At 58.7% G+C, this 24,608-nt stretch overlaps 2 protein-coding genes and 1 long non-coding RNA gene across 4 annotated transcripts in view; 2 read left to right on the forward strand and 1 right to left on the reverse strand.

The window, feature by feature from the left end:
• RUNDC3A (RUN domain containing 3A) overlaps positions 1-3,430 on the reverse strand; it is a 24,616-nt gene extending 21,186 nt beyond the window's left edge. Inside the window, exon 1 of one of the 2 annotated variants that reach the window (XM_075911390.1) lies at positions 3,268-3,430. In XM_075911390.1, coding sequence (XP_075767505.1) covers positions 3,268-3,374 — 107 coding nt within the window. In that variant the 5' untranslated portion in view covers positions 3,375-3,430. Of the gene's footprint in view, positions 1-309; positions 1,420-3,267 lie in introns of those variants that run through there. The other variant, XM_075911391.1, reaches the window with a different exon arrangement.
• LOC142820991 (uncharacterized) overlaps positions 1-8,696 on the forward strand; it is a 25,327-nt gene extending 16,631 nt beyond the window's left edge. Inside the window, exon 4 of the long non-coding RNA XR_012898037.1 lies at positions 8,466-8,696. This is a non-coding gene — a long non-coding RNA (uncharacterized LOC142820991). The remainder of the gene's footprint in view (positions 1-8,465) is intronic.
• A 5,966-nt stretch (positions 8,697-14,662) lies between these two features.
• Positions 14,663-24,608, forward strand: part of SLC4A1 (solute carrier family 4 member 1 (Diego blood group)) — a 46,188-nt gene continuing 36,242 nt past the window's right edge. The window contains exons 1-3 of the mRNA XM_075911504.1: positions 14,663-14,838; positions 21,155-21,247; positions 21,966-22,062. Of these exons, the coding sequence (XP_075767619.1) occupies positions 21,230-21,247; positions 21,966-22,062 (115 nt within the window). The 5' untranslated portion in view covers positions 14,663-14,838; positions 21,155-21,229. The remainder of the gene's footprint in view (positions 14,839-21,154; positions 21,248-21,965; positions 22,063-24,608) is intronic.

Below are 24,608 nucleotides of genomic sequence, written 5' to 3' on the forward strand. Positions count from 1 at the left end.
ACATTCAACTTCAGCGTGCACGCCCCCTCACCCACTAGGGGCATCGTTACACAGCACTGGGGATCCAACTGGTATCCTAGTGCCAGGGCTGTGCAGACAGGCAGCCTATTCCTGGCCCCACGGAGTTTACAGACACAGAGTGGGGGTGACTTGCCCAATGTCCCACAATGGGCAGTAGCGGAGCTGGGGCTAGAAGCCAACTCTGGCTCCCAGCAGGCCTGTATCCTGCCCACTGGACATACCGATGCTTCTCTCCCACCGTTATAAGTGCTCCCGGGTTCTTCTTCGCTGAACTACGTGACTGCTTACCGTTCGTGTTTGCCTGGTCACCTCTCTGAGTGGCTCCCCACGAGCAGCTCACTGGGGACTGATCCCAGCAGATCGCGAGCACAGCCCCTTTCGCATCCCCGAGCAAGAGCTGACTGGAGCCACGTGACTGATGGGAGCCGAGTGGCTTCTCCCTCCTTTCTAATTGGCTGTCGGTTAATTCAGTGCCAGGCTGACAGCTCGCGGGAGCGCCTTCCTCTTTACCCGAGTAGGGTACAGCATAGGCAGGCTTCCGCCACTGTTCCTTCACACCCACGTGACCCCAAAGGAGCCCCAGTCCATGAGCATGGCTCAGCCTTTCAGGCCATGGCCACATGAGGGGCCATTAAAGCCAGTGCCGAGGTGGTGCCTTGGCTGTGGTCCCTTGCTCAATGGCCTGATACTCCCCTCTCCAGTTCAGCAGCCCTCGGTTCAGTTCTTTGGACAAATCTTACCACCTGACCTACACATTTTGCAAAGCGGGAACCCCCTGGGAAATCCATCAAACCGCCAGGCTCAGCCACTGGTGGCCTCTAACCGTGATGCCTCCTAACGCACATGGACCCATGTGCTGAAGTTCTGTAGCCCTGGGAGACAGGCAGGTTTTATTATCCCAGTTTCACAGATGGGGAAACTGAGGCACAGAAAGGTCAAGGTCCTCAGAATTCCAGAGCACCCCGCTGGAGTGCGCCACCCGTTTGCGGTCCCCAGTATTCCCTCGGCAAGACATTTCTCAGCCCACGAGCGGTGCCATTCACGTGATTAACAATGAGAGTCCAAAGCCGGGACCAGTCAGGCATGAGGTCCAGCTTGAGAATGTGAGGGGGTTGGCAGGTAGCAAGAAATATGGTCCCATCATGAGGGGACTAATCTGGGTTCAATTCTCAGCTCTGCTGCAGCCTCAGCAGAGGCTCCTTGTAGGCCAGGGGCTCCAGCCCCCTCATCATTTTTGTGTGATCCTGGGCACATCCCTTAACCTCTCACTGCCTCAATGCCCCTTCTGCCCCAGGAGGAGAACGGCTCTGCCCAGCCTCACAGGGATCCCTAAAGCTTCTGTAGGGCTCAGCTCCTGCAGTGTGAGGGCTGGGTGGGTGCCTGAGACAGGCAGAACTGTTCCCCAGTGACAGAGAAAGCGGCCCACACAGACTCCCGGAGAAGGGCTGCTCCTAGAAAAGACAGACAAGCTTGGCTGTCTGGGGGGGGGGGGGGAAGAAAGACCCCCCCCCCATTACTGCTCACAAAACCATCCCGTCTTGGGGAGGGGGGGGCGCACACACAAAACAAGCACCTGAGTCAGTAGGGCCCTGATGGCTTCCAAGCTTTTCCTGTCCCCAAATCTGGGCAGTTAGCGGGTCTGTGTGGGAATGTGCATTTGGGTCCCACACAGACCCACTAACCGCCCAGATCTGGGGGGCCAGCCCCCACAGCATCACTAATAACGGCAGGCCCAGAGCCCTGCGCCTCTGTGGGGCCTCTCCCCATCCCTTAGCTGCTCCCTGGCTGAGAGGGCCTCAGAGGGACTGGGCCGTTTCCGCTGCAGCAGCCGGAGCAGGGCAGGGTCGGGTGCAGCCTTCCTCCCCGGGAGGGCCCACCTGGCTGTTCTCTCCAGGCCTGACCTGCTGCCGACCCCAAGCGTCAGCGCAGGGGGTGGGATGATGATGGATGCGGCTGAAGGTCTTTGGGCTCCCCCAGCACAGTGCACTGGGCAGGAGGCGCTTTCGGGAGGCTCCCGGGGGCGAAGATCCTACCCTGCCCCCCACTGGGCTAGAGGCTGGTCACGTCACCCTGAAACCAAGCCGGGGCCCATGACAGGCCAGATCCCAGCCCAGGGTCTAGCGTGGGCATGGAGGGGACACAGGGGCTAGCACACAGCCCAGCCTGGACCCGGGGGTGCTGCCGGTTAACAGGCCGCGTCCTGCCCCCTTCCCCATGCTGCTGTTTTATTCATGCCCAGGGAAGGGCAGGCAGAGCAAGGGCTGCAGGGCAGTCACGTGACACCCCCAAACAGCTGGCTGGGGTCGGAGAGGGCACAGCCCCCCCCCCTCCATGGGCCAGGGTTCAACCCAGAGTCCTTGCTCCAGAAAGGGTGTTGCCATGACAACCCTCTCCCCTCCCCCACATGCTGGAGCCAGGCCTGCCATGACGTCACTTCCTGGAGCCCCACACCTGGCCCGCCTGGGTCCCTGCTTCACCCAACCCAGCCATTGGGTGGGGAGGGGGGGCACTAAACAGCAAGTGCCCCCCCACCTCCATTCCTCCTCCAGGCTGCTTTTCTCCCTTGTTTGTCCTGCATCACCCCCCCATGCCCAGATGTCAGCTTAATACACAGCAGAGCTCTGTTAGCACCCCCACCCCATCACCTCCCCCCAGCTGCACCCCCACCCCATCACCTCCCCCCCAGCTGCACCCCCACCCCATCATCTCCCCCACAGCTGAACCCCCACCCCATCACCTCCCCCCCAGCTGCACCCCCACCCCATCATCTCCCCCACAGCTGCACCCCCACCCCACCACCTCCCCCCAGCTGCACCCCCACCCCATCATCTCCCCCACAGCTGAACCCCCACCCCATCACCTTCCCCCCAGCTGCACCCCCATCACCTCCCCCCCAGCTGCACCCCCACCCCATCACCTCCCCCCCAGCTGCACCCCCCCCATCACCTCCCCCCAGCTGCACCCCCACCCCATCACCTCCCCCCCAGCTGCACCCCCCACCCTGACAGGGCTCAGTCACACACTGATGCTTGCTGTGATAGCATCAAAGCCAGCCCCCCCTTCCAGCCAGTCTGCATCTTCTCAGCCCCTCCCCTGTCCTCTTCAGCCCCCCCCTGCATATTTCTGGGGATGATGCCACCCCCCCACCTCACTCCCCATCTCACCCCCCCCAGCTCCACCTCCTCCCCTATCTCCTCCCCTCCCCCCCCGTACCTGCCCTGGGGGGACCCCCCTTCCCCTCCCCACCTGCAGACCGTGATGAGGTTCTTCCTCTCCACCGCCACGTTCCGGGAAGATGCCTTCTTGGAGGAGAGCCCCAGAGCCATGGCCGACTGGACGCAGCTCGATTCCATCCAGAGCGGCGGGGGGATGGGCTCCACCAGCCAGTTCCTCCCCCCAGCCCCCTCCTCGGCCCCCCAGATCACGAGGCTGCCCCTCCCCAAGCCCCCCTCCTCCTCCCGAAAATCCACCCCCCCCCCGATTCCCCCCCGGCTCTTCCCCCGCGGATGGCGAGGAGCAGAAATCCCGGGGAACGGGAGCTCTCCCCGGTGCTGATGCTCCAAGCAGCCCGCCCCTCCGCCGGTAGGGAGGCCAGCCCTCTTGGCATGACGCGCTCCTAGGAGCCGACAGCCCACAGGCAGGGCTGGGCGGAGGCGGGGGGGATGCAGAGAGAGGAAATCTCCCGGGGCCACCATGCCAGGATGGGGGGGATCCGCTCCCCTCCCCAGTCCAGCCTTTCCCGGGAGCAGGATCCCGGCCCCGGCGGGCTGGGGGTGCCAAGGAAGGAGGATTCGGGGTGGCACAGAAAGAGGGGATTTGTGGGGGGTGTAAATGTGACCCAGGCTCAATCCCAGGACAACAGCCGGAGCCATTGGCTTAGGAGCCACAATTCGGCAGGCTGAGGGCTTGATTCCTGGGTGATGCAGGGGTGAGGCCCCTTAGGCCCAGGAGCCGAATGTGGCCTCTGGCTTGCCTGGATCTAGCCCCCAAAACTCCGGGGTCCCCCAGAGCCTGTGTTGGCACTTCATCTCCCCCTCCCTCCGCTGCGCCCCCATGGGGCTGGAGCACACAAAATCATAGACTCATAGGACACTAGAACTGGAAGGGACCTTGAAAGGTCATCGAGTCCAGTCCCCTGCCCTCACGGCTGGACCAAGCACCATCTAGATCATCCCTGACAGGTGTCTGTCTAACCTGCTCTTGAATACAATAATTCCTCATTTAACACGTGCCCGCTTAACACGTTTTCGCGATAGCATGATTTTTTTTTTTTAGGGAACATTTTTTGAATTACACGACCGTCCCCAGAATAACACGATTTCCCCAGACAGCCCGTCACCGGCGGCTGCATGGGGCTTCCCCCGCCTCCCTGAAAAGCAGCGGAGGGTTCGCCGCTCACTGCTCTGTTCCCCGCTGACTCCCCCTCGCCGGACGCCTCGCCCCCTCTCCTCCTCCCCCGCTTGCAGGCCGGCGGCTGGGTTTCCCCAGCCGGCCCATTGCTGGTGGCTGTGAGGGGCTTCTCCCACCTCCCTGCAAAGTGCGGAGGGTTCGCCACTCGCTGCACTGTTCCCCACCGAACCGCCCTTGGCGGACTCAGTGCAGGTCCCGGCAGACCCATCACAGGAGCATACTCCCAACCCAATCCCCCTCCCCTCTCCTCCCCTTCCCTTCCCCAGAGCCAAACACCTCCCCTCCCTGCTGTAACCCAGTCCCCTTTCTCCCTCAACCTTATGTCCCAGTCCCAACAGACACCCCGCTTGAAACACAACCCCCACCTTTTCCATTATTTTCAATGGGAAAATTGACCCCGTGTAACACGTTTTCACTTAACACGATCATTTTCTGAAACATATCGATAGTGTTAAATGAGGAATTACTGTATCTCCACTGATGGAGATTCCACAACTTCCATAGGCAATTGATTCCAGTGTTTAACCACCCTGACAGGCAGAAAGTTTTTCCTAATGTCCAACCTAAACCTCCCTTGCTGCAGTTTAAGCCCATTGATTCTTGTCCTATCATCAGAGGCCCAGGAGAACAATTTTTCTCCCTCCTCCTGGTAACACCCTTTTAGATACTTGAAAACCGCTCTCATGTCCCCTCTCCATCTTCTCTTTTCTAATCTAAACAAGCCCAATTCTTTCAGCCTTCCCTCATAGCTCATGTTCTCTAGCCCTTTCATCATTCTTGTTGTTCTTCTCTGGACCTTCTCCAATGTCTCCACATCTTTCTTGGGAAATGGTGTCCAGAACTAGACACAATACTCCAACTGAGGCCTCATCAGAGCAGAGTAGAGCAGACAAATGACGTCTCATGTCTTGCTCACAACACTCCTGTTAATGCCTCCCAGAATCACGCTGGCTTTTTTTGCAACAGTGACACACACAAATCTACTGGCTGGGCCCCCCTAGGTTGGGTGTGCGAAGGGAATGTGGGGAGTGTCTTTCTGCTTCTCAGGCAAGGGCCAGAGTGAAGGGTGGGTTGTTTGTTTTGTTTTTTTCCCTTTCTCGTTTGTGTGCGGACACCGACTGTTTTTTCTGTGGGTCGGTGGCCCCTAACCTAAAAAAAGGTTCCCTGCCCCTGGAATAAAGAGTCAAGGTTCTGGAAATCTGCCCCTCTTTGACCCTGGAGTGAGCAAGACTCCAAATTCTGCAGGGACAGGCCAGGGGTGTTTTGACCCACGCGTGGCTGAAGGAGGATTCCAGGCACAATGTAAGTCAGATACGATGCCCGAGAAAGCCCGCAGGGTGTGCACGGCGTGGAGTGGTGCCTGCTCTCCATCGCAGGGATGGGGCCGAGCTGGGGATGAAACTTCAGCAGCTGCTGACACTCCCTGTTCTTCACCCTCCACACCCCAGATGACATACAACTCACGCCCAAGCGTTACCCACTCGCAGCATGGATAGGGAGAAATCATTACTGACGCTTGGCTCCTTAGTCACCAAAGTGTCTCCGACCAAGAGAAAATGAGCCTCTATTCAGCACTAGTATGGCACCCCCCAGAGCTGGGAACAGTCCCTTCCTCATCAGTGAAATAGAGAAAGCTACTAAGTATTCTAGCACCTAGGAGCCTGAAATAGGCCCCCTGGTGCAAGGCGCTGTACAAATGGAACTGTGATGGGGTGTCTGCCCCCCACTGGCCCTTTAAGGGTTAAAACCCAGCATGGGGAGAGGGCTGGGCAGCTACTACCAGCGTGGGCTGTATAAATAAAGGCTCCTGAGGGGGAGGAGGGGAGAGACTGACTCCATCTTGCTCCAGCTGTGGATCAGGAGGGATCTAGTTGTGGGGAAAGCTGGAGGCTTCCTGACCTAGAGCAGGACTGGTCAAGCTCCCAGGCTGCAGGGCTTGAAGTACTAGGCCTGCAGAGAGGCAGCCAGGGTAGGCAAAGGCAGCCGGTCCACACCCCCTTGCCAGTGCTGAGTGGCCATTTCAGATGGCAGTTTGCCCCTGAGGCAGGGGCTGGATGATGCCTGGCAGTCAGGTCACTGAGGCAAGGTGAGCACAGAGGGCTGGGGGATCCCAAAAGGGAGGACCCCAGAGTGTGGGGCCCTGTGGCAGGGCAGTACTCAGAGGGAAGGACGCCTGGGCAGGGCGTGAGTCCTTATGCCAGGCGGTGGAGCTGTTAGCAGGTAACAGCGGGCAAGACAGCAGCGGAAAGGGGGCGTTCCGGGGCTGACGCGCTAATTCCCAAAGTGACCAGCAGGAGGCGCTGTGACGGCGCGTCCTGGCCATGTTACAGGAACAAAAAGTTGACCCCTTCTCCGTGCCAAACTTTGGAAACCCTTCAGCTCCGGGTCTCTCGTTGTGTGTACCGACAGCACCGAGCACACCGGAGCGCTGATCTCACTCCAGGCTGGTGTTTGCTATAAAAATAATAAGGTGAGTACACCAGCAGCATAGGGGTGTCTGCCTTGCACCCCCTGCTGGTCAGAGTGGGCATTGCATCGAGTGTCTGATGGCCCCGGTTCTGGTGTCACTCAATTCCCAGGGAGGTGTGTCCCGTGGAAGTGAGGGAGAGCCAGTGGCTGCCGTACATGGAGGAGGAATCCAGTGGGGGCTTCCTTTACAGGCTTTAATCCAGGAGATGGTGCACATCCTTTGAGTGTGTGTGTGGGGAGGGGAGTTGCAACTGACTCTTCCTATCACACTTTGGGCAAATCGGTCTCTCTGTGCCTCAGTTTCCCATCCATAAAATGGGCATAGCAGCGCTGCCCTGCATCACGGGGAAGTTGGGAGGATCAGGACCATGCATCTGACAGAGCAACGGTGGGCAAAGAGTTCGTCACCCTCCCTCCCCTGAAATCAAACTCGAAAGAAGCCCATGTTTTTCCAGAGGGGTGCAGAACAAGGGCCTCAGCCCCTGGCATGTAAAGGCTTTGACTCCAGGCTTTGAAGGGACCATGCAGGGTGAGGGAGGGCAGCCTGGCCCAGCAAGAGTTAACAGCGTTCCCACCCCCAGAAGCACTTACAAAGGTCTCCCCTTCCCCTGGAAGGCCTGGCATGGAGGGAGTGGCGAGGTGGTAGTGCCGAGATAACAGTGGATCTATGGGCTCGCGCCCCACAGATATGGCTAATCACTCAGCTGTGGAGCGCGGTCTGTGTATCTGCAACAGAAAGCAGTTGGCCCCCACCCCTCCCATCAAGCCATCCGCACAGCCTGGCCCTGGCTCCTTCTGCACCAGCCAAGGCTCGGACAAAGTCCCTAATTCCTGCAGCCATGCACAGCCATCGGAGATCAGGGTCTGGCTCCAGGCACCTGTCATCTGAGGCTGCAGAAGGACCTGGCAGTGGTTTCTTACCCCTGCTGGGTCATGGGGTCTGGAGAGATTTCAGAGAGTGTGGCCTAGTGGTTAGAGCCAGGATGCCAGCATCCTATGCCTGGCTCTGGCAGGGAAGTGTGAGCTAGTAGTTAGAGCGAGGACTGTCAGCTGGGACTCCTGGGGCTATCGTCACAGTCTGCCACTGATTTGCTCTGTGGCCTTTTGGCAAGTTTACTTCCTCTCTGTGCCTTGGTTTCCCCACCTGCGAGAGAGATGGGAGGGGAGCTGAGAGACGTACCCCATTTCAGCACTTTGATCTCCTCCCCAGGCAGGGGCCAGACGCTAGGAGTCTGGCTGGCGCCAGAGAATTATCACCTGGTGGGAACAAGGCAGGAGGAGAATTTCTAGGAAGCGTGGAAGCAACATTTCCCTGGCAAATCACTTTCCCCCTTCTCAGCAGCCCCTTCCTGAGAGCTGCTGGCTCCAGCCTTCACCTCCCACATCATTCCCCTGGCCCTGCCGGCACAGGACTTCCCGGCCACCGGACGAGCGCAGGAGCCAGCCCTAGAATGCACATGCCCCTTCCTTTGCATCCATTCCACGCGTGTGACACATGCTGCTCCCCGACCCCCTTTGGCTCAGGGGCTCTGCTTCTCCCACCTTCTGCATTTCTGTTCTCCTAGATTTCCTGATGCATCCACCAAGCCCAGCAGCGACCACTCCCGAACCCCAGTGCCAACCCGAGCCACCGGACGGAGAAGGCTGGGGCGCCAACATCCTCTCTCCTGTTCCCTCCCTCTCCCTCTCTCTCCCCCTCCTGCCTGTATTAAGTAGCAGCGGCATTGTGACATGGAGGCCGGTCTCTGCTGCAGACAGCCAGCGCCATAAAAGCCAGGAGTCAACCCTCCAAAAAGCACAGGTCTGGCTTCCTGACCCCCGCGCTTAAGGGATCCGTCAGGTTCTTTTGGCATCCTGCCGTTGCCACCTCGGAGTCGCGTTTTTCAAGCTTTTCTCCATAGCTGGACACTTCTTTTGTAGAGGGGAAGAGAGGGACAGCAGAGAGCCTCGGTGACCAAGCCCGAAGAGGCCACAGTGACTGGGCATCTGGCCACTGCCCGAATTCAGCAGGCAGCAGTCCTGGGGCTCCCCCCACAACAGAGCAATACAAGGGCTACTAATGCCAGAGTTCCCCTCGGTGCCCACAGAAGCCCTGCCTCAGTTTCCACTTCTCAGCCTGCTTCGTAGATTGCAAAGCCAGACGGGACCATTTGTGATCAGCGGTCCAACCTCCTAGAAACCACAGGCTAAACCCAAGGGCTACGTCTACACTGGCATGATTTTCCGAAAATGCTTTTAATGGAAAAGTTTTCCGTTAAAAGCATTTTCGGAAAAAGCGCGTCTAGATTGGCAGGATGCTTTTCTGCAAAAGCACTTTTTGCGGAAAAGCATCCGTGCCAATCTAGAAGCGCTTTTCTGCAAAAAAGCCCCGATCGTCATTTTCGCGATCGGGGCTTTTTTGCGGAAAAGAAATCTCTGCTGTCTACACTGGCCCTTTTCCGGAACAGTTTTCCAGAAAAGGACTTTTGCCCAAACGGGAGCAGCATAGTTTTTCCAGAAAAGCACTGATGCTTTTACATTAGATCATCAGTGCTTTTCCGGAAATTCAAGGGGCCAATGTAGACAGCTGGCAAGTTATTCCGGAAAAGCGGCTGATTTTCCGGAATAAGTGGCCAGTGTAGACACAGCCAAGGGGTCTGTCCAGGGTCACAAGGCGCATCAGTGGCAAAGCAGGGAACGGAATCCGGGTCTCTGACATGCTAGACCAACATCCTAACCAGGCGTCCTCTCCAGTCCTGTCTCTTCTCCACCATCCTTCCCCCACTGCAGATACGTGTGGCCCCCGGCTCGGCCCACCACCTTCCAGAGTCCTCTGGCCTGCCTGGCTTCTTGCTTGGCCCCCGAGCCACCTTCTCTCTGGCTCTGAGAGTTCAGCAGACAAACCGGCTGCTGTCCTAGAGTTGCCGCTGAGTGTGTCTACGCCAGAGTTTCTTAAACAGTGTTCCACGGTACACCGGTGTGCCGTGAAGCAGTCGGAGGTGTGCCGCGGAGAACAACAGAGTTCAAAATGGCCACCCTTAAAGGGACAGGTGGCTTCCCCCCCCCCAATTACTTTCCCCCCGACTCTATTGGTTTTTGCTCAATAACTTTTCCCCAGCCTCTTTCTTTTTGCTCAACAAAAAGTCCCTGGTGTTCCTCCGTCTTAAAAAGTTTAAGAGACATTGGTCTACGCTGCATCCGGCAGCAACCTCTGCAGCCCCATTCAACAGACCTGTGCTCTCCAGGCTCACGCCCCATAGGGCACGGACAAGCCTACAGCCGGGCATGCTCGCGCAAACCTACCTGCTCCTCCCTCCCTCGCTCTCAGGGACCCAGCCCTGCCCCCTCTGGAGGCACAAGGCCCCTTTCCCCCATCTGGGAAGGCAAAGGAAGTATGTTTCGGGGGGGGGGGGTTGAGTCATTGCCCCTTTAAAGGGCCAGCCAGCCAGTGAGTACCCACCCCGAGATGTATTTACACAGCGGGGGGGGCGGGGGGGGCAGACAGGGGTGGAGCCTGCAGTTGGAACCGCCCTCCCTCCACATGTCTGGTGCTTTGTCTCCATGGAAGATTTCCTGCAAATGTCCCAGCCATCACTTGCCTGTGCGGACAGACCCCTGGTAGCGGTGCGGAGAGCTACATGACAAGCCAAAGAGGGGGGGCGGGGGGCAGGCAGTGTGCCCCTGTCTCCTGCTTGCTGACCGTAGGGGCTGATGGCTGAGCAGGGCCAGGCTGCTGATCCACGTCCCGTTCCACCAGCTGGCTGATCGGCCAGCCACGTTGTGGTGTGCCCGGTGGATTGGTGACCTCTGGGGCCCAATGGACAATGGCGACATTGATCCATGGGCCATGTCCGAGCAGCTGTTTGCAGGGACTTAACCCTTCACGGGCAAACTGTGGCTTCTGTCCTTGATACAACCCTCACGTGGAGAGAAAGCAGTCAGGTCCCAGAGACGCACGTCTGAGCCACGTCCTGCTCCCGGGCACTGTGGTGCAGTGGTGGAGTGTTTCCTGTTTCATGGCCAGGTCAGCATAGGGGTCCTCCTGCCCTGGTCCCTCTCAGCCATCTCTAGGGCTGGCAGAGACCTCAGGAGTCATCAAGTCCAGCCCCCTGCCCAAGGCAGGACCAACCCAACTCAATCATCCCAGCCAGGGCTTTGTCAAGCCAGGACTTAGAAACCTGTAGGGATAGAGATTCTACCCCCTCTCTAGGGAACCCATCCCAGGGCTTCCCCACCCTCCTAGGGAAAGAGTTTTTCCTAATATCCAACCTAGATCTCCCCCACTGTAACTTGAGCCCATTGCTCCTTGTTCTGCCACCACTGAGAACAGCCTCTCTCCATCCTCTTTGGAACCCCCCTCAGGGAGCTGAAGGCTGCTCTCAAATCCCCCCTCACTCTTCTCTTCTGCAGACTAACTAAGCCCAAATCCCTCAGCCTCTCCTCATAGGTCATGGGCTCCAGCCCCCTCATCATTTTTGCAGCCCTCCACTGGACCCTCTCCAATGAGTCCACATCCTTTCTGTAAGGGGGGCCCATCAGTCTTCGATCTCTGCTCCCCTCCCTTTCCTGAGCCCTGCCAGTCCAGCCGTGAGCCGTGCACCCCTTGCGCCCCTCCTCAGACAAAAGGCAGGTCCGTAAGGTGGCTCCCACCGCGTCCCCCTCCCACCCTCTGCTCTGGCTTCCGTAGACCAGTTGCGGATGCAGAGGCCTTGCAAGCCCATTGGGTGCCCTAAGCAGGAAAGTTGTTACCCCCTCCCCCGCCCAGCACAGACTAAATGAAGGAATGGGACCCCCAAGAGCTGCTCAGGGCCCTAAGCAATTGCTTAGTCTGGTTCTCCCCAGGGCCGGCTCTTGCTGATGTGCAATCAAACCCACTTAGAGGGGGTGCAAGAGAACGGCAGCTGTAGGGGACTGGCGACCAGCTCTGGGATGTCGGGGTGCACTGGGAATCCCTCGATTTCGGGAGGGTTGCTCTGGGTTCACACCTGCGTGCAGGATCAGCTGCGTGGATGTACCTGGCAGACACAGGGACGTGGGGGGGAAATGGGGATCGGAGAGGTGGGAGGGGGTTGGGGAAGGGCGAAGGAGAGAATCTAAAAGGGTATCAGGTATCTGAAAGAGTGTCACAAGGAGGAGGGAAAAAACTTGTTCTTCCTGGCCTCTGAGGACAGGACAAGAAGCAATGGGCTTAAACTGCAGCGAGGGAGGTTTAGCTTGGACACTAGGAAAAACTTCCTAACTGTCAGGGTGGTTAAACACTGGAATAAATTGCCCAGGGAGGTTGTGGAATCTCCATCTCTGGAGATATTCAAGAGCAGGTTGGCTGGACATCTAGCAGGGACGGTCTAGATGGTGCTGGATCCTGCCGCGAGAGCAGGGACTGGACTTGATGACCTCTCGGCGTCCCCTCCAGTTCTAGTGTTCTGTGAGTCTATGAAGGGCGGGTGGGGGGAGGAGAAGCATGTGGGGGGAGGGCAGCAGATGCGTGGTCCTCATCACCCCTCCTCATCATGGTAAAGGGGAACCTGCCACTGGGCACTTCTCACCTGATTCACTCCCCCTCCCGCCCGGCACATCCACATGTGCACCCACTCGGAACTGCAACACCCCCTCCCCCGCCGGTTACCCCTCCCCCACACTCATGAGGCCTTGTCGCCTGACATGCAGGGGCTGGTGCCCAGCAGTCCACCCCCACGCTGGCTCACAATCTCACCCCCCCACCGAGGCAAGGCGTGCGCACACAGCCGGGCCACACCCCCGGGCTCTCCTGTGCACTGAGCTCGCACGCTCCACCCCTCCCCCCGGGTGAGCCGCTGAAATGCACCGTATCAATCCTGCCGTGCTCTCCTGGCTGTGAGAGATAGGCCCAGCAGCTGGGTCGCTGTACATCGACGGGAAGGAGCAGAGGGCTGCTTCGTAGCCTTTGGGACGCGTTCCGCAGACGCCAGGCGCCTGCGCGGTTTCAAATCAGTGGATGGCGCAAACCCAGTCGGGGCGGGTGCGCATCACGCTGCCCGGGCCTGGGTCGATTGTGCACCAGCTGCTGAACAGCTGGGCGGCTGAAGCACGTTTTTTCTGCTGTCTCGTGCGCCTCCGAGGGGCAGCCGGGACAGCCTGTGAAAGCACCAACAATTCGCGCTGATGCTTTTCAGCCACTGGCCTCCAGGAGCCGGGCAGCAGTGGGGGGAAGAGAGGGGATGCTGGCCCTGTTTTGCAGGGGGAAATGATTTCTCCAAGGTTCTGCAGGGCCTAGCTGGAATCCAGGAGTCCTGGCTCCTAGACCAGGGCCTTTCTCACCCCAGGCAGGATCCATACACGTTTGACCGAGCATGGACCACGCACCAGCCCCAGGCTTTCACTGACGGGGAAATGGACACTCCTCGAGGAGTAACGGTAGTTCGGACTAGGAAGCCTAATCCGAACTACCTAGTCCGTGCCGCGTGTAGCCGCGCGGCACGGGGTTCGAACGAGCTGGGATTTAAAAATGGCGGTGCCCGGTTTATGCAAATGAAGCCCGGGAAATTCAAATCCCGGGCTTCATTTGCAAGTGCGGTATGCCTACATTACCCTCCTAGTTCGAACTAGCGGGGTAGTGTAGACATACCCGGAGGGGGGATTTGAGAGCAGCCTGCAACTTCCTGAAGGGGGGTTCCAAAGATGATGGAGCGAGGCTGTTCTCAGTGGTGGCAGAGGGCAGAATGAAGAGCAATAGACTCAAGATGCAGTGGGGAAGGTCTAGGTTGGATGTTAGCTATTATATTGGATATTTCATGAGGAGGGTGGGGAAGCCCTGGGATGGGTTCCCTAGGGAGGGGGTGGAATCTCCATCCCTAGAGGTTTTTAAGTCTCGGCTTGACAAAGCCCTGGCTGGGATGATTGAGTTGGGATTGGTCCTGCCTTGGGCAGGGGGCTGGACTCGATGACTCCTGAGGTCTCTTCCGACCCTAGGAGTCTATGATCGTGTGTGCTGTGCAGGTGTGTTCAACCAGGAGGAGGCTGGACCATTCAGCCACAGGGCAGGTGTGCTGTACCAGGATGCGATGTCTGGCAATACGCTGGGTATGTTCTACCCCCGTATACCTGGCATCCATGGCTGTACCGCCCGGGAAAACAACCCTGTCGTGCCAATGAATGTTTCAAACGCACCCAATGTCTCTGGCACCTGCCCCCAAAGGCCACTGAAGTCAATGGGAGCTTTTCCTTTGCTCTTAGCCGGTGAGGCCTCACTGACCTCTCAACGCCCGGCGTGATGCCAAGTATGCTGGGCACATGCTTTGGTCTCACACATGCCACTGGCCTACGCATGGATAACAGTGATAGAGACGCGGCTGCTAAACACAGACACCCCTGCGGTGAAATCGGCGGGAGCTGAGAGCCTTGATCTTCCAACACGTCACATCACAGCAGCTGGGGAGATGCCTCGCCAGACGCACTTTTTTTTTTAATAAAGTTTGAGACGGGTTTCCTCTCCTACCGCCCAGGGCATTCCCCAGAGGGAATCCCCAGAAACTGGTAAACAAGATATTGCAAAGACACCAGCGAGGCCATCAACACGACCCACCAAAAAAAACCTGGGCATGAAACTTCATTTGCAAAAAGTCAATGAAATTAGTAGCGTAGGAGAGAGATGGAGGCTCAGGGTGGGGGGGCCGGGCAGGGTGATGGCCATTGCCATGGGTAGGGAGGGGCGGGCTTGGTTCTACAAGATGGCCTCTCCAGATAATGGTGTTTACGGGGCCACGGTAGGGGTGAATCTCCAAGCAGCAGGGCAGTGCGCAGGGCTGGTGGGCCTGCGAGATTAGGGAGGTGAGCGTGACTCAGGCGTTTGAAGCGCCTCCAGCTGGAGCTCAGGTCTCTACTGTCTCCCCGGCGGGCAGGCTACCACAGCTGAGCCAGGTGCTCCGGAGGAGAGCCCAGCTGTGAGGCGTTGCAGGCTTCCCGGGATCCCACCGGGCACTGGTAGGTCCCTTTGCTCATTCGCTCGCCTTGGGGAGCGGGGCTGAGTGGGTGGAGTTTGGGCGCCAGGGGCGGAGTGGGGTGTTGGGGGAGCTGAGGGGGGAGCAGGACCACGAGGGCAGCGGTTTCCGGCTCCCCGGTATCTCCGGAGGGAGTTGGGCTGGCTCGTGCCGGGGTGTCTTCGGGAGGAGATGGTCTCCAGGGAGTTCTCCCTAAGAACGCGGATGGGTTTGGAGGCTGCCCCGAAATCCTGGGCTGCAGAGTCACCGCACCAATGACCAGCCCCTGATCCTAGCCAGACGCCAGCTGGAGCCAGGCCCCCCGACCGCTCCCCCGTGTGTCCTGTTGGATCCGGGTCTCGGCAGCCTTGCAGGGAAGGTGCTGGCTGGGACTTCCTGGATGTGGGAGCCAGGCTGGGTCACAGAGCCCACCTGCGGGCGGGTAAAGCAGAGTAGCCAGAGAAGCAGAGCTGGCAGGAACAGCCTGTGCATGGGCTCCCTGACCGCAGGTCTGGCTGGCACAGCAGCCGGGGCTGGGCTTCTGTGGGAGAACGGGGCAGCTGAGCGCACCCAGCGGCCTGCTGTTGTGTCCCTCTAAAACCAGACAAGTGTTGAGCTCGTGTGGCCCGGCCTCCCCCTAGGGCTTGGGGATCCGAGGGGCCGGTGGCTCTCAGGGGCTGGCAGATGCCCTGTGGCTCTGCCTTTGAAGCCCAGAGCCGGCGGGAGCTGACTCGCCCCCGCGGGGCTTGGCTTAGCCCTGGTTCTCTGGCAGCCGGCCCAGCCTGGGGCCATGGTGGAGTTTCCTCCGGGGGGACGTTGATCAGCGGCGTGTGAGTGCGGTGCCCAGAAAGGCAGGGCCCGAGGGGCCAGACCTTCTACTCCCAGGCTCTGTGCTGCAGAGGGAGCCGTACGGGGCCCTGCTGTGGACGCTGATCCGTCCTGCAGTGCTGGTTCTGCACCGTGGGCCTCGGTGCTGGAGCCAGGGGCAGGTACAGAGTCTGTGCAGCTGTAACGCGCTGCGGCATCGGTGTCATTTGGTGGATCAAGGGCCATCCGGCAGTCCAGCAGCTGCCTGGGGGGGGGGGGGCGAGGCCGGAGAGGGAAGGTGGGAGATGGGAGGGGCTATTCCCCCCTCACCCCACTCCCCCGCTCTTTCCCGCGTTCAGTTCTTGTTGTGCTTTTTCACCCTGTCCCAATCCAGCTGGGCACGGCTCCGGCTGGGGTTGAACTGGCCTGTCTCCCCGAGGTGGCACGGTGCTGCCGGAGCTGGGCTACTACTGGGCTAATGGGGACATAGACGATACCTCGGGTTAGGGAGGGGAGGGGAGGCTGGCTGCACAGAGGGGACCAGCCCACGGACTATCGTGTGATGCAGAACACAACAGCTCCCCTCCTCTCCCCATACCTGGGGAAACTGCCAACACCGTGTCGCTGTTCATAGAAGCATAGAGCTGGAAGAGACCTCAGGAGTCATCAAGTCCAGCCCCTGCCCAAGGCAGGACCAACCCCAACTCAATCAACCCAGCCAGGGCTTTGTCAAGCCGAGACTTAAACACCTCTAGGGATGGAGATAACACCCCCTCCCTAGGGAACCCGTCCCAGCACTTCACCGCCCTCCTAGGGAAATAGTTTTTCCTAATATCCAATCTGGATCTCCCCCACTGCAACTTGAGACCATTGCTCCTTGTTCTGCCATTCGTCACCACTGAGAACAGCCTCTCTCCATCCTCTTTGGAACCCCCCTTCAGGTAGTTGAAGGCTGCTCTCAAATCCCCCCTCACTCTTCTCTTCTGCAAACTAAATAGACCCAACTCCCTCAGCCTCTCCTTGTAGGTCATGTGCTCCAGCTCCCTCATCATTTTGGTCACCCTCCACTGGACCCTCTCCAATGCGTCCACATCCTTTCTATAGTGGGGGGCCCAGAACTGGACACAATACTCCAGATGTGGCCTCACCAGAGCCGAATAAAGGGGAATAATGAAATCTCTGGATCTGCTGGCAATGCTCCTCCTAATGCATCCTAATATGCCATTAGCCTTCTTGGCTACAAGGGCGCACTGTTGACTGTCCCCCTCCTCTAAGTGCCTAAAGGGCCTTTTACTCCCAAGCGCTTTGCAGGCAGTTTGCTTCATCCCCTGCTGACATGCAGCCAGCTCTGGGGTGGGGCGTGTTCTACAGGGCACAGCCAGGCCAGGCGGGAGCTTCAGGGCAAAGATGAAGGCTCTGGGGGAGGTTAGGGCAGGCAGAAGTGGAGCTGAGGGCTCGCACTGCTCGCACTGGCAACAAGAAAACCTGCCGGGGCACCGTTAACCATCGTGCAAGGCATCTCCAGCAGCACGGCAGCCCTAGCACCAAGCACGGGCCCTGGTTCACTGCTGGCTCAGACAGCAAAGAGCCACGGTCTGAGTGACTCCCTGCAACTGCCCCTCGCCCTGGATTTCCAGGCCCAGCCGCAAAGCGCGCCCCAAGAGCAAGCTTCCTGCCCCACTTGGGGGCTGACGGGCCCTCCTGGGCCAGACTCTAGTCACCGTGCGAGCTCCTCTCTCATTGCTGTTCACTACGGCCCAGGTCCTGTCTGCTCGCACGGGACAGATCTCCAGCCGCACCCGGGGCTCCTGTCGCAGTCGCGCCACCTGGCCTGGACCCAAACGCTTTCCTGCCCCTTCCTCCTCTAGCTCACCAGCCACCTAGCAGGCTGGCCACGTCCACAGTGAATCCTTGGGCTAGTGAGCCTGTGAGGTCCCTGGGGCCGCCCCCTCCCCTACGAGGCTGCAGAGAGCTTGCAAGTCATAGAATCATAGAATCCCGGGGTGGAAGAGACCTCAGGAGGCACCGAGTCCAGCCCCTGCCCAAAGCAGGACCAACCCCAACTCAATCCTCCCAGCCAGGGCTTTGTCAAGCCGGGATTCTAGGGATGGAGATTCCACCCCCTCCCTAGGGAACCCAGCCCAGGGCTTCCCCACTCTCCTAGGGAAATAGTTTTTCCTAATCTCCAACCTAGACCTTCCCCACTGCAATGTGAGCCCATTGCTCCTTGTTCTGCCACCCGCCACCACTGAGAACAGCCTCTCTCCTGCTTCTTTAACCCTCCTTCAGGGAGTTGCAGGCTGCTCTCAAATCCCCCCTCACTCTTCTCTTCTGCAGACTAACTGCGCCCAACTCCCTCAGCCTCTCCTCGCAGGTCATGTGCTCCAGCCCCCTCGTCATTTTTGGGGCCCTCCGCTGGACCCTCTCCAATGCGTCCACGTCCTTTCTCTAGTGTCATCTGTAGTATCCTGTGAGAGGGACTCAGACTCCAGACTCAGGCTGGGGGCACGCCCCCCACCTCACTGCTCCTGTAGGCTGCTATAGGTTGGTAGCGAGAACCAAGGTGGGGAAGTCCAGTTCTTCAACCCGGAACCTCCTACTGGCCATATGCTTGGGGGTCCCCAGAGCCCTACAGGGCAAGACGGCTCTGAAAAATCATCCACCCTCTGCGTCCAGGGCTATTGATAATCCTTAGGGCCCCTGGGGCTGCTCTTCAAAGTAGAAGGCTCCAGGATCGGGCCCAGCCAGCTGTGATGGCGGCTTGGATACATCTGGCAAAGGCTGCACCAAGACCCAGCCTTCAGGCAAGGGTGAGGCAATGGCATAGTGTGAGCATGCGTCGCCTCCTAGTGGCTGACCCCCGCTACTGCACTCGCCTGCGGCTCCCGGGGCTCTGCTTTTGGCTCAGACGCTAGAGGGCCGTGTGGCAGGCGCCGGAGGGTCTCCGGTTCGAGTCTCACTGTTGAGCAGGGCGTCCGCCCAGTGTGCGCCTGGCTGCAGCCTGTCGCCTCAACCAGCTGTGCTGAAACAGGGCTCCCAAGAAACCGGCTTCACAGACAGGTTGCTCGGAGCCAACGCTGCGGTCGGACTTCAGTGCACAAAATGTGTCGAGGGGCCAAGGCGAGCGCAGGATTTGGGGCGCGAATGCTCCCAGGTGTTTTGGCGTGTGTGTGCGTGGTGGATCGTGGGTTCTAGGAATCTCTGTTACAGAAATGAGCGCGAGGCCTGGCTCCGGATCTGGATGGACCTCTGGCTCCCCCTTCTTACGTGGTGTCCAATGGGGAACCAAACTCCGCTGTCACTCAGGGTGCATGGAGCTGCAGGCCGGGCTGGGCAGGTCTCCTCCAGACTCCAAAGTGGCACCAGTTTAATGGAAATCCTTTTTAACAACGGGTTTAGGGAAGCCGGTGCACACCTGCCTGCACCCTCCTATGTGGGTAGAACACAGCCTTTAGCATGGCCCTGTTCCCCAGCTGCTTAAACAGAATAAAATAAACCTGGTGTAAACCAAAGTGGGACTGTCCCCCCAGCCTTCGGCATGGGATTCAAACTTGGCCAGTGCCTCTCTGCCTACAACCAAGCCCTCATTTGACTCTAAATTGGACCCCGGCTCTGAAGCCAATGGCCTAGCCCCCTTGCCTCAATGCACTCAATCCCTCAGTAGCCCAAGGTGGGAGACGCACTGGCCCTGCTGGGGGACTCGCTGAGGGACTCTGAGCAAAGCCTGGCACCTCGTTTCCCCCCGGTTACCTCAAACATCTCCCCATCAGCGGAGCAAGGTCCCGGCATTTGGGGGTGGAAGCGAGTCACCGGAGTGAAGGGCTCCCATGAGAATATACGAATGGCCAGACTGGCTCAGACCAAAGTTCCATCCAGCCCAACATCCTGTCGGCCGACAGGGGCCAATGCCAGGTGCCCCGGAGGGAGGGAACACAACAGGGAACCCTCACGTGATCCCTCCCTCCCCTGTCACCCATTTACAGACAAGCAGCAGCCAGGGACACCATCCCTAGCCATCCTGGCTAATAGCGCTTTTTGAACCCTGTTAAAATCCTAGTCTTCACCACATCCTCTGGCAAGGAGTTCCACAGGTTAACTGGGCACTGAGTGAAGAAACGCTTCCTTTTGTTTGTTTTGAACCAGCTGCCTGTTAGTTTCATTTGGTGAGCCCTAGATCTTATATTGTGGGAATAAGTAAATAACTTTCCTTTGTTCGCTTTTTCCACACCAGGCATGATTTTATAGATTTCTACCCTATTTCCCCCGCTCCCCCCAGTCTCCTCTTTTCTAAGCTGAAAAGTCCCAGTCTTTTTAATCTCTTTTCATATGGGATCCGTTCCAAATCCCTCATCATTTTTATTGCCCTTTTCTGAACCTTTTCCAATGCCAATATATCTTTTTGGCGACCACATCTGCACGCAGTATTCGAGATGTGGGTGCACCATGGTTTTATGCAGGGGCTATAGGATGTTCTCTGTCTTATTCTCTATCCCCTTTTTACATTCTGTTTGCTTTTTGACTGCCGCTGCACACTGAGGAGATGTTTCCAGAGAATGCTCCGCAATGACACCAAGCTCTCTCTGGAGTAATCGTAGCTAAGGGATTCCCCATCATATTGTATTACTAGTTGGGATTGTTTTTTCCAACGTGCAATACTTTACATTTATCAATCCTGTGTGCGGCAGAGCGCGGCGCAGCGACATGACACCCCTGCAGCGTGCTCACTGCAAACCTCAAAATAAGCCGGTCCCAGTAGCCCAGAGAGCTCAGATGGAAACACAAGCACCATCTGCCCTGTGGGTGGCAAGTAGCGGGGATGGACAGATGGCACCAGGTCCTGATGCATTTCCTGTGGCGCTCACCGCTGGCCCTGGCTACGGTGCAGAGTGCTGTTCCAAAAATCCCTTGAGGCTCCAGCTAAGATTAGGGTCCGGTGCTGCACAGGCCAACTGACGGAGCTTAGCTCAGATCCTCAGAGGTATTGGGCGCCTAAATCCCATAGGAATCACTGGGAATTATGCACCTCAGTAGCTTTGAAGATCTGGGCTAGATAGGCTAATGAGAGCAACACTGGGTAATTATTCCCACTGCACAGACGGGAATTTCCCAGGCCTGAGAAGGGCTGATGTCCCCTGGGGTTGGGTGCACAGCACTTTTGGAAACCCGGTCCTGGGGCAGTGCCTGGTGTCACACTCAGAGCCATGGAAATGCCCGGAACTGAGTCCCGGCTCTGTTTGCCCCTCCTGCCCAAGCCAGCCCTGCGGCTGCGGACGAGACCTGGATCCTCGGCTGTGCTCCGGGATGCTGCAGAGAGGGCCAGGCGATCCCGACGTGAGCCACGTCTCCGGAGAAGCAGGGGTGGCCGTAAATGAGCCTGACAGTCGGACATTGGGCAGGGGTGTGTGGGGATCCCGCCGGGAGCCGTGTCGGGGGCGCGGGGAGCTGCCATACCAGACCCACCCTGCGCGGTTCCTGCCCATCCTGACAAGCGCTGCTTCCCTTTCCATTTGCAGAGATCTGGGCCGCACGGGGGATGCTGCCTCCAGGCTGATTGTGGGACCAAGCGAGGGACAATAAGCCAAACACCCATGGAGGGGCCAGACCAGGTAGTGGAAACGCTGAGCCAGGCGGTATCTCTGCTCCGGCCAGCCCAGCCTGCGAGCTCCGGCCTGCTTCGCTCAATGCAATCCCTGCACAGACCCTGGGCTACCATCCCCCCACCTCGGGGAATCCCCGCACAGACCCTGGGTTACCATCCCCCCACCTCGGGGAATCCCCGCACAGACCCTGGGCTACCATCCCCCCACCTCGGGGAATCCCCGCACAGACCCTGGGCTACCATCCCCCCACCTCGGGGAATCCCCGCACAGACCCTGGGCTACCATCCCCCCACCTCGGGGAATCCCTGCACAGACCCTGGGCTACCATCCCCCCACCGGGGGAATCCTAGCACAGACCCTGGGCTACCATCCCCCCACCTCGGGGAATCTCTGCAATCCCCCCACCTCGGGGAATCCCTGCACAGACCCTGGGCTCCCATCCCCCACGGGGAATCCTCGCACAGACCCTGCTCCACCCTGGGCTACCATCCCCCACGGGGAATCCCTGCACAGACCCTGCTCCACCTGGGCTCCCATCCCCCCACCGGGGGAATCCTCACACAGACCCTGCTCCACCCCGGGCTACGGTGCCCGCAGGGTTGTCACATCCGAGTAACCCTCTGTGTCCCTGAAGGGACATGGCACTGTGGCTCAGACCTTGTGCCCAGGGATGCCGCTGCCCAAGCCGTGGTGCCATGACGGGCGCTCTCCCTCCTCTCTCTAGGAGGACTATGAGGAGGGGCTGGGGAGCAGACTGGATGAAGAGGGCTACAGGGACCCCGAACTGAAGCAGTCGAAGATGTCTCTCGAGGAGCAAAGCAGTGAGTAACCCAACTGCTCCGAGTGCATGAAGGGTTAAGAGGGGCTTAGGGGTCCCTTACAATGGGAGGGGGGCCCGGGACATTCTGGTTGCCACTGGCAGCTGTTTCCTAGCGACAGGTGGGGGAGGTGATGACTCAAGGATCCTCATGCTTCAGGGCATGCGCTGGCTGGGCGAGGTCAGGAAGGAATTCACAGCCCTGCCATCTCACCCCAGGAGTGTGGTGAACCATGAAGGGTTTTGATCCCCTCCCAGCTGGGCCTGAGGTGCCCCACGGGAGGGGCCCCCCGTGCTCCGGGGGCCATGCCCAGCAGCTGTGGTGAGCTCAGGGCTGTGTGTGAGGTGCATTGTGGAGGGTTTTTGGGGAGGCTTCTGCACACTAGGCGCTGGCTGCAGCTGGAGATGGGGTATCAAGCAATGCTTTCATCGAGTATCGGGGAAACCCTGCGTCCCGTGTGGGTGCCAGTATCCCAGGGCTCGGAGTTATGATTTGCTGGATATATACCAGAGCAGAGGTCTAGGCACTGTGCAAACTGTGGACCTCGGGGGACGGAGGGAGAACATGCTGTCTGCTCAGCGCAGGAGCCCCGAGGTCCATGGGGCTGGGTGGATCGTTTGTGTGTTCGGTCTACGTGTGTGGAGAAAGAGACAATGATGGGCTGGAGGGGACCTCGCTCCTGCTCCCTGCACTGAGGCAGGACCAAATAAACCTGGACTCTCCCTGACAGGGCCTGTTCTTGGAAAGTCTCCAGCCCCCTGGGAGTTAGGAAGTTTGTCCTAATATCTGACCGAAATCTCCCTTGCAGCAGATATTGCCCATCGCGTCTTGTCCTCTGTTCCGTGGCCGTGGAGAACAATTGGTCCCTGGCCTTCCTGCAACTTATCTGCGGGCTGGTCAGGTGTCCCCCCCCACACACACAGATGAAATGGGCCCAGTTTTTTTAACTTTTCCTCTGAGATCAGGTTTTCTCAATCTTTTCTCATGTGCGTGTCTGTGCACAGTGGGTGGGTGAGCCTTTCTCCCCCCTTTGCCTGCCCACCAACCAGCCTCCCTGCCTTGTGGTTTGCTACCCCTGCAGTCTCAGATGGCCTCATCCAGTCACCCACTCCCAGCCTCTGGCAAACAGAGGTAGGGACACTACTCCAGCCTATGCTGGCTCATAGCCATTGATGGATCTGCCCTCCATGAATTTATCTAGCTCTTTTTGGAACACTTTGAAATCCTGGTCTTCACAACATCCTCTGGCAAGGAGTTCCACAGGTTTGCAGTTTGCTGCTCCCCCTGTCTGGAAGAGTCCCCAATATACATATACTAGCAGACTTGCCCGGCATTGCCTGGGTCCTTCAGGGCAGGGGGCTGGCAGTGTGGGGGGTGCAGGACTCAGGGCAAGGCTTTGGGGATGTGGGAGTGCACAAGGGTGGGGGGGTGAGAGTGAGGGTGGGGGGAAGAGAGATTCAGGGTGGGGAGGTTCCCTCTGGCATGGGCCTTTTCTCTCCAGCTGTCAAAGGGTGTCTTTTCTTTTCCCAGTCTCCCCACTGCAAGGTGCCTTTTCTCTCCCCCTCTCTGGGGCTGTGGCTAAGGGCTGGGAGCGGGGGAAAGGGTTTGGGGCAGGGAGCTACTTACCTGGTGAGATGGCGGAGTCCCAGCCCTGCTGGCCATTTCCTTGGTGGTGCAGCCACTGCAGGAGAGCTCTCCCCTGCAGGCTCGCTGCCCCCGGTGGCCACTCTCCTATTACATCCCTCCAAGCCACAGCCCCTCCCTTTGCATGTTATGGAAAACAGTCCTTTTCCCGGGGCTTCCGGTTGGCCTGGCACCACCAAACCCTGCCCTTGCTTTATGTTCGGAGACCAGGAAGCTTCCTGCCTCGCTCTTGCCGCTTAGGAGGAGCGCCTGAACAAATGGACTCGCAGACAGATGCACAGACAGACAGAGGCACTCTAAAATAGAGCGAACGCGAAGGAAAGGGTGAAATTCACAAGGAATGTCGCACAAATCCCCAGAGAAGGATCTGGCCACCTGGCTGTATGGAAGTTCGGGGCATGACAACTCCGTTGTAGGAACATCTAGGAAGTATATGGCTGGCTGTAAAGTGATAGGACGCTAGAAATAGACAAGTTGGGAGGTGCGACAAATGCAGCTTATCACAGAGATGGCCTCAGGACATTGTTGTTACAGGGGTGATGTCCAAACAGGAAGGGAGAGGAAGGCAGGAAAGTCTAGTGGGTAGAGCATAGACGAGGGCTCAGGAGACTTTCCCAGTCCAGTCACAAGCTTCCTCTGCCACCTCGGGGGAGGAACTTAACCTGCACTGCTTCCCAGGTGAGCTGGGGGGCTGGACTCCAAGGGAGACGCTCAGATCCCGGCGTGCGGGGGTCCTACGAGTTCCTCGGGAGAGGTAGCTATTCGGGTGGTTAGGGACCAGCCGCTTGACACGGGACAGCCGCAATCCCCAGCTTCTCTGTCACAACATGTTCCGTTGGCAGCTCTGACGCTATTCCGGGGTCCGTGGCTTTCACACCTCCCAGCTGCCACGCTGCCCTGCCACC

This window comes from Pelodiscus sinensis, chromosome 29 (genome assembly GCF_049634645.1).
Source record: "Pelodiscus sinensis isolate JC-2024 chromosome 29, ASM4963464v1, whole genome shotgun sequence".
NCBI lineage: Eukaryota > Metazoa > Chordata > Testudines > Trionychidae > Pelodiscus > Pelodiscus sinensis.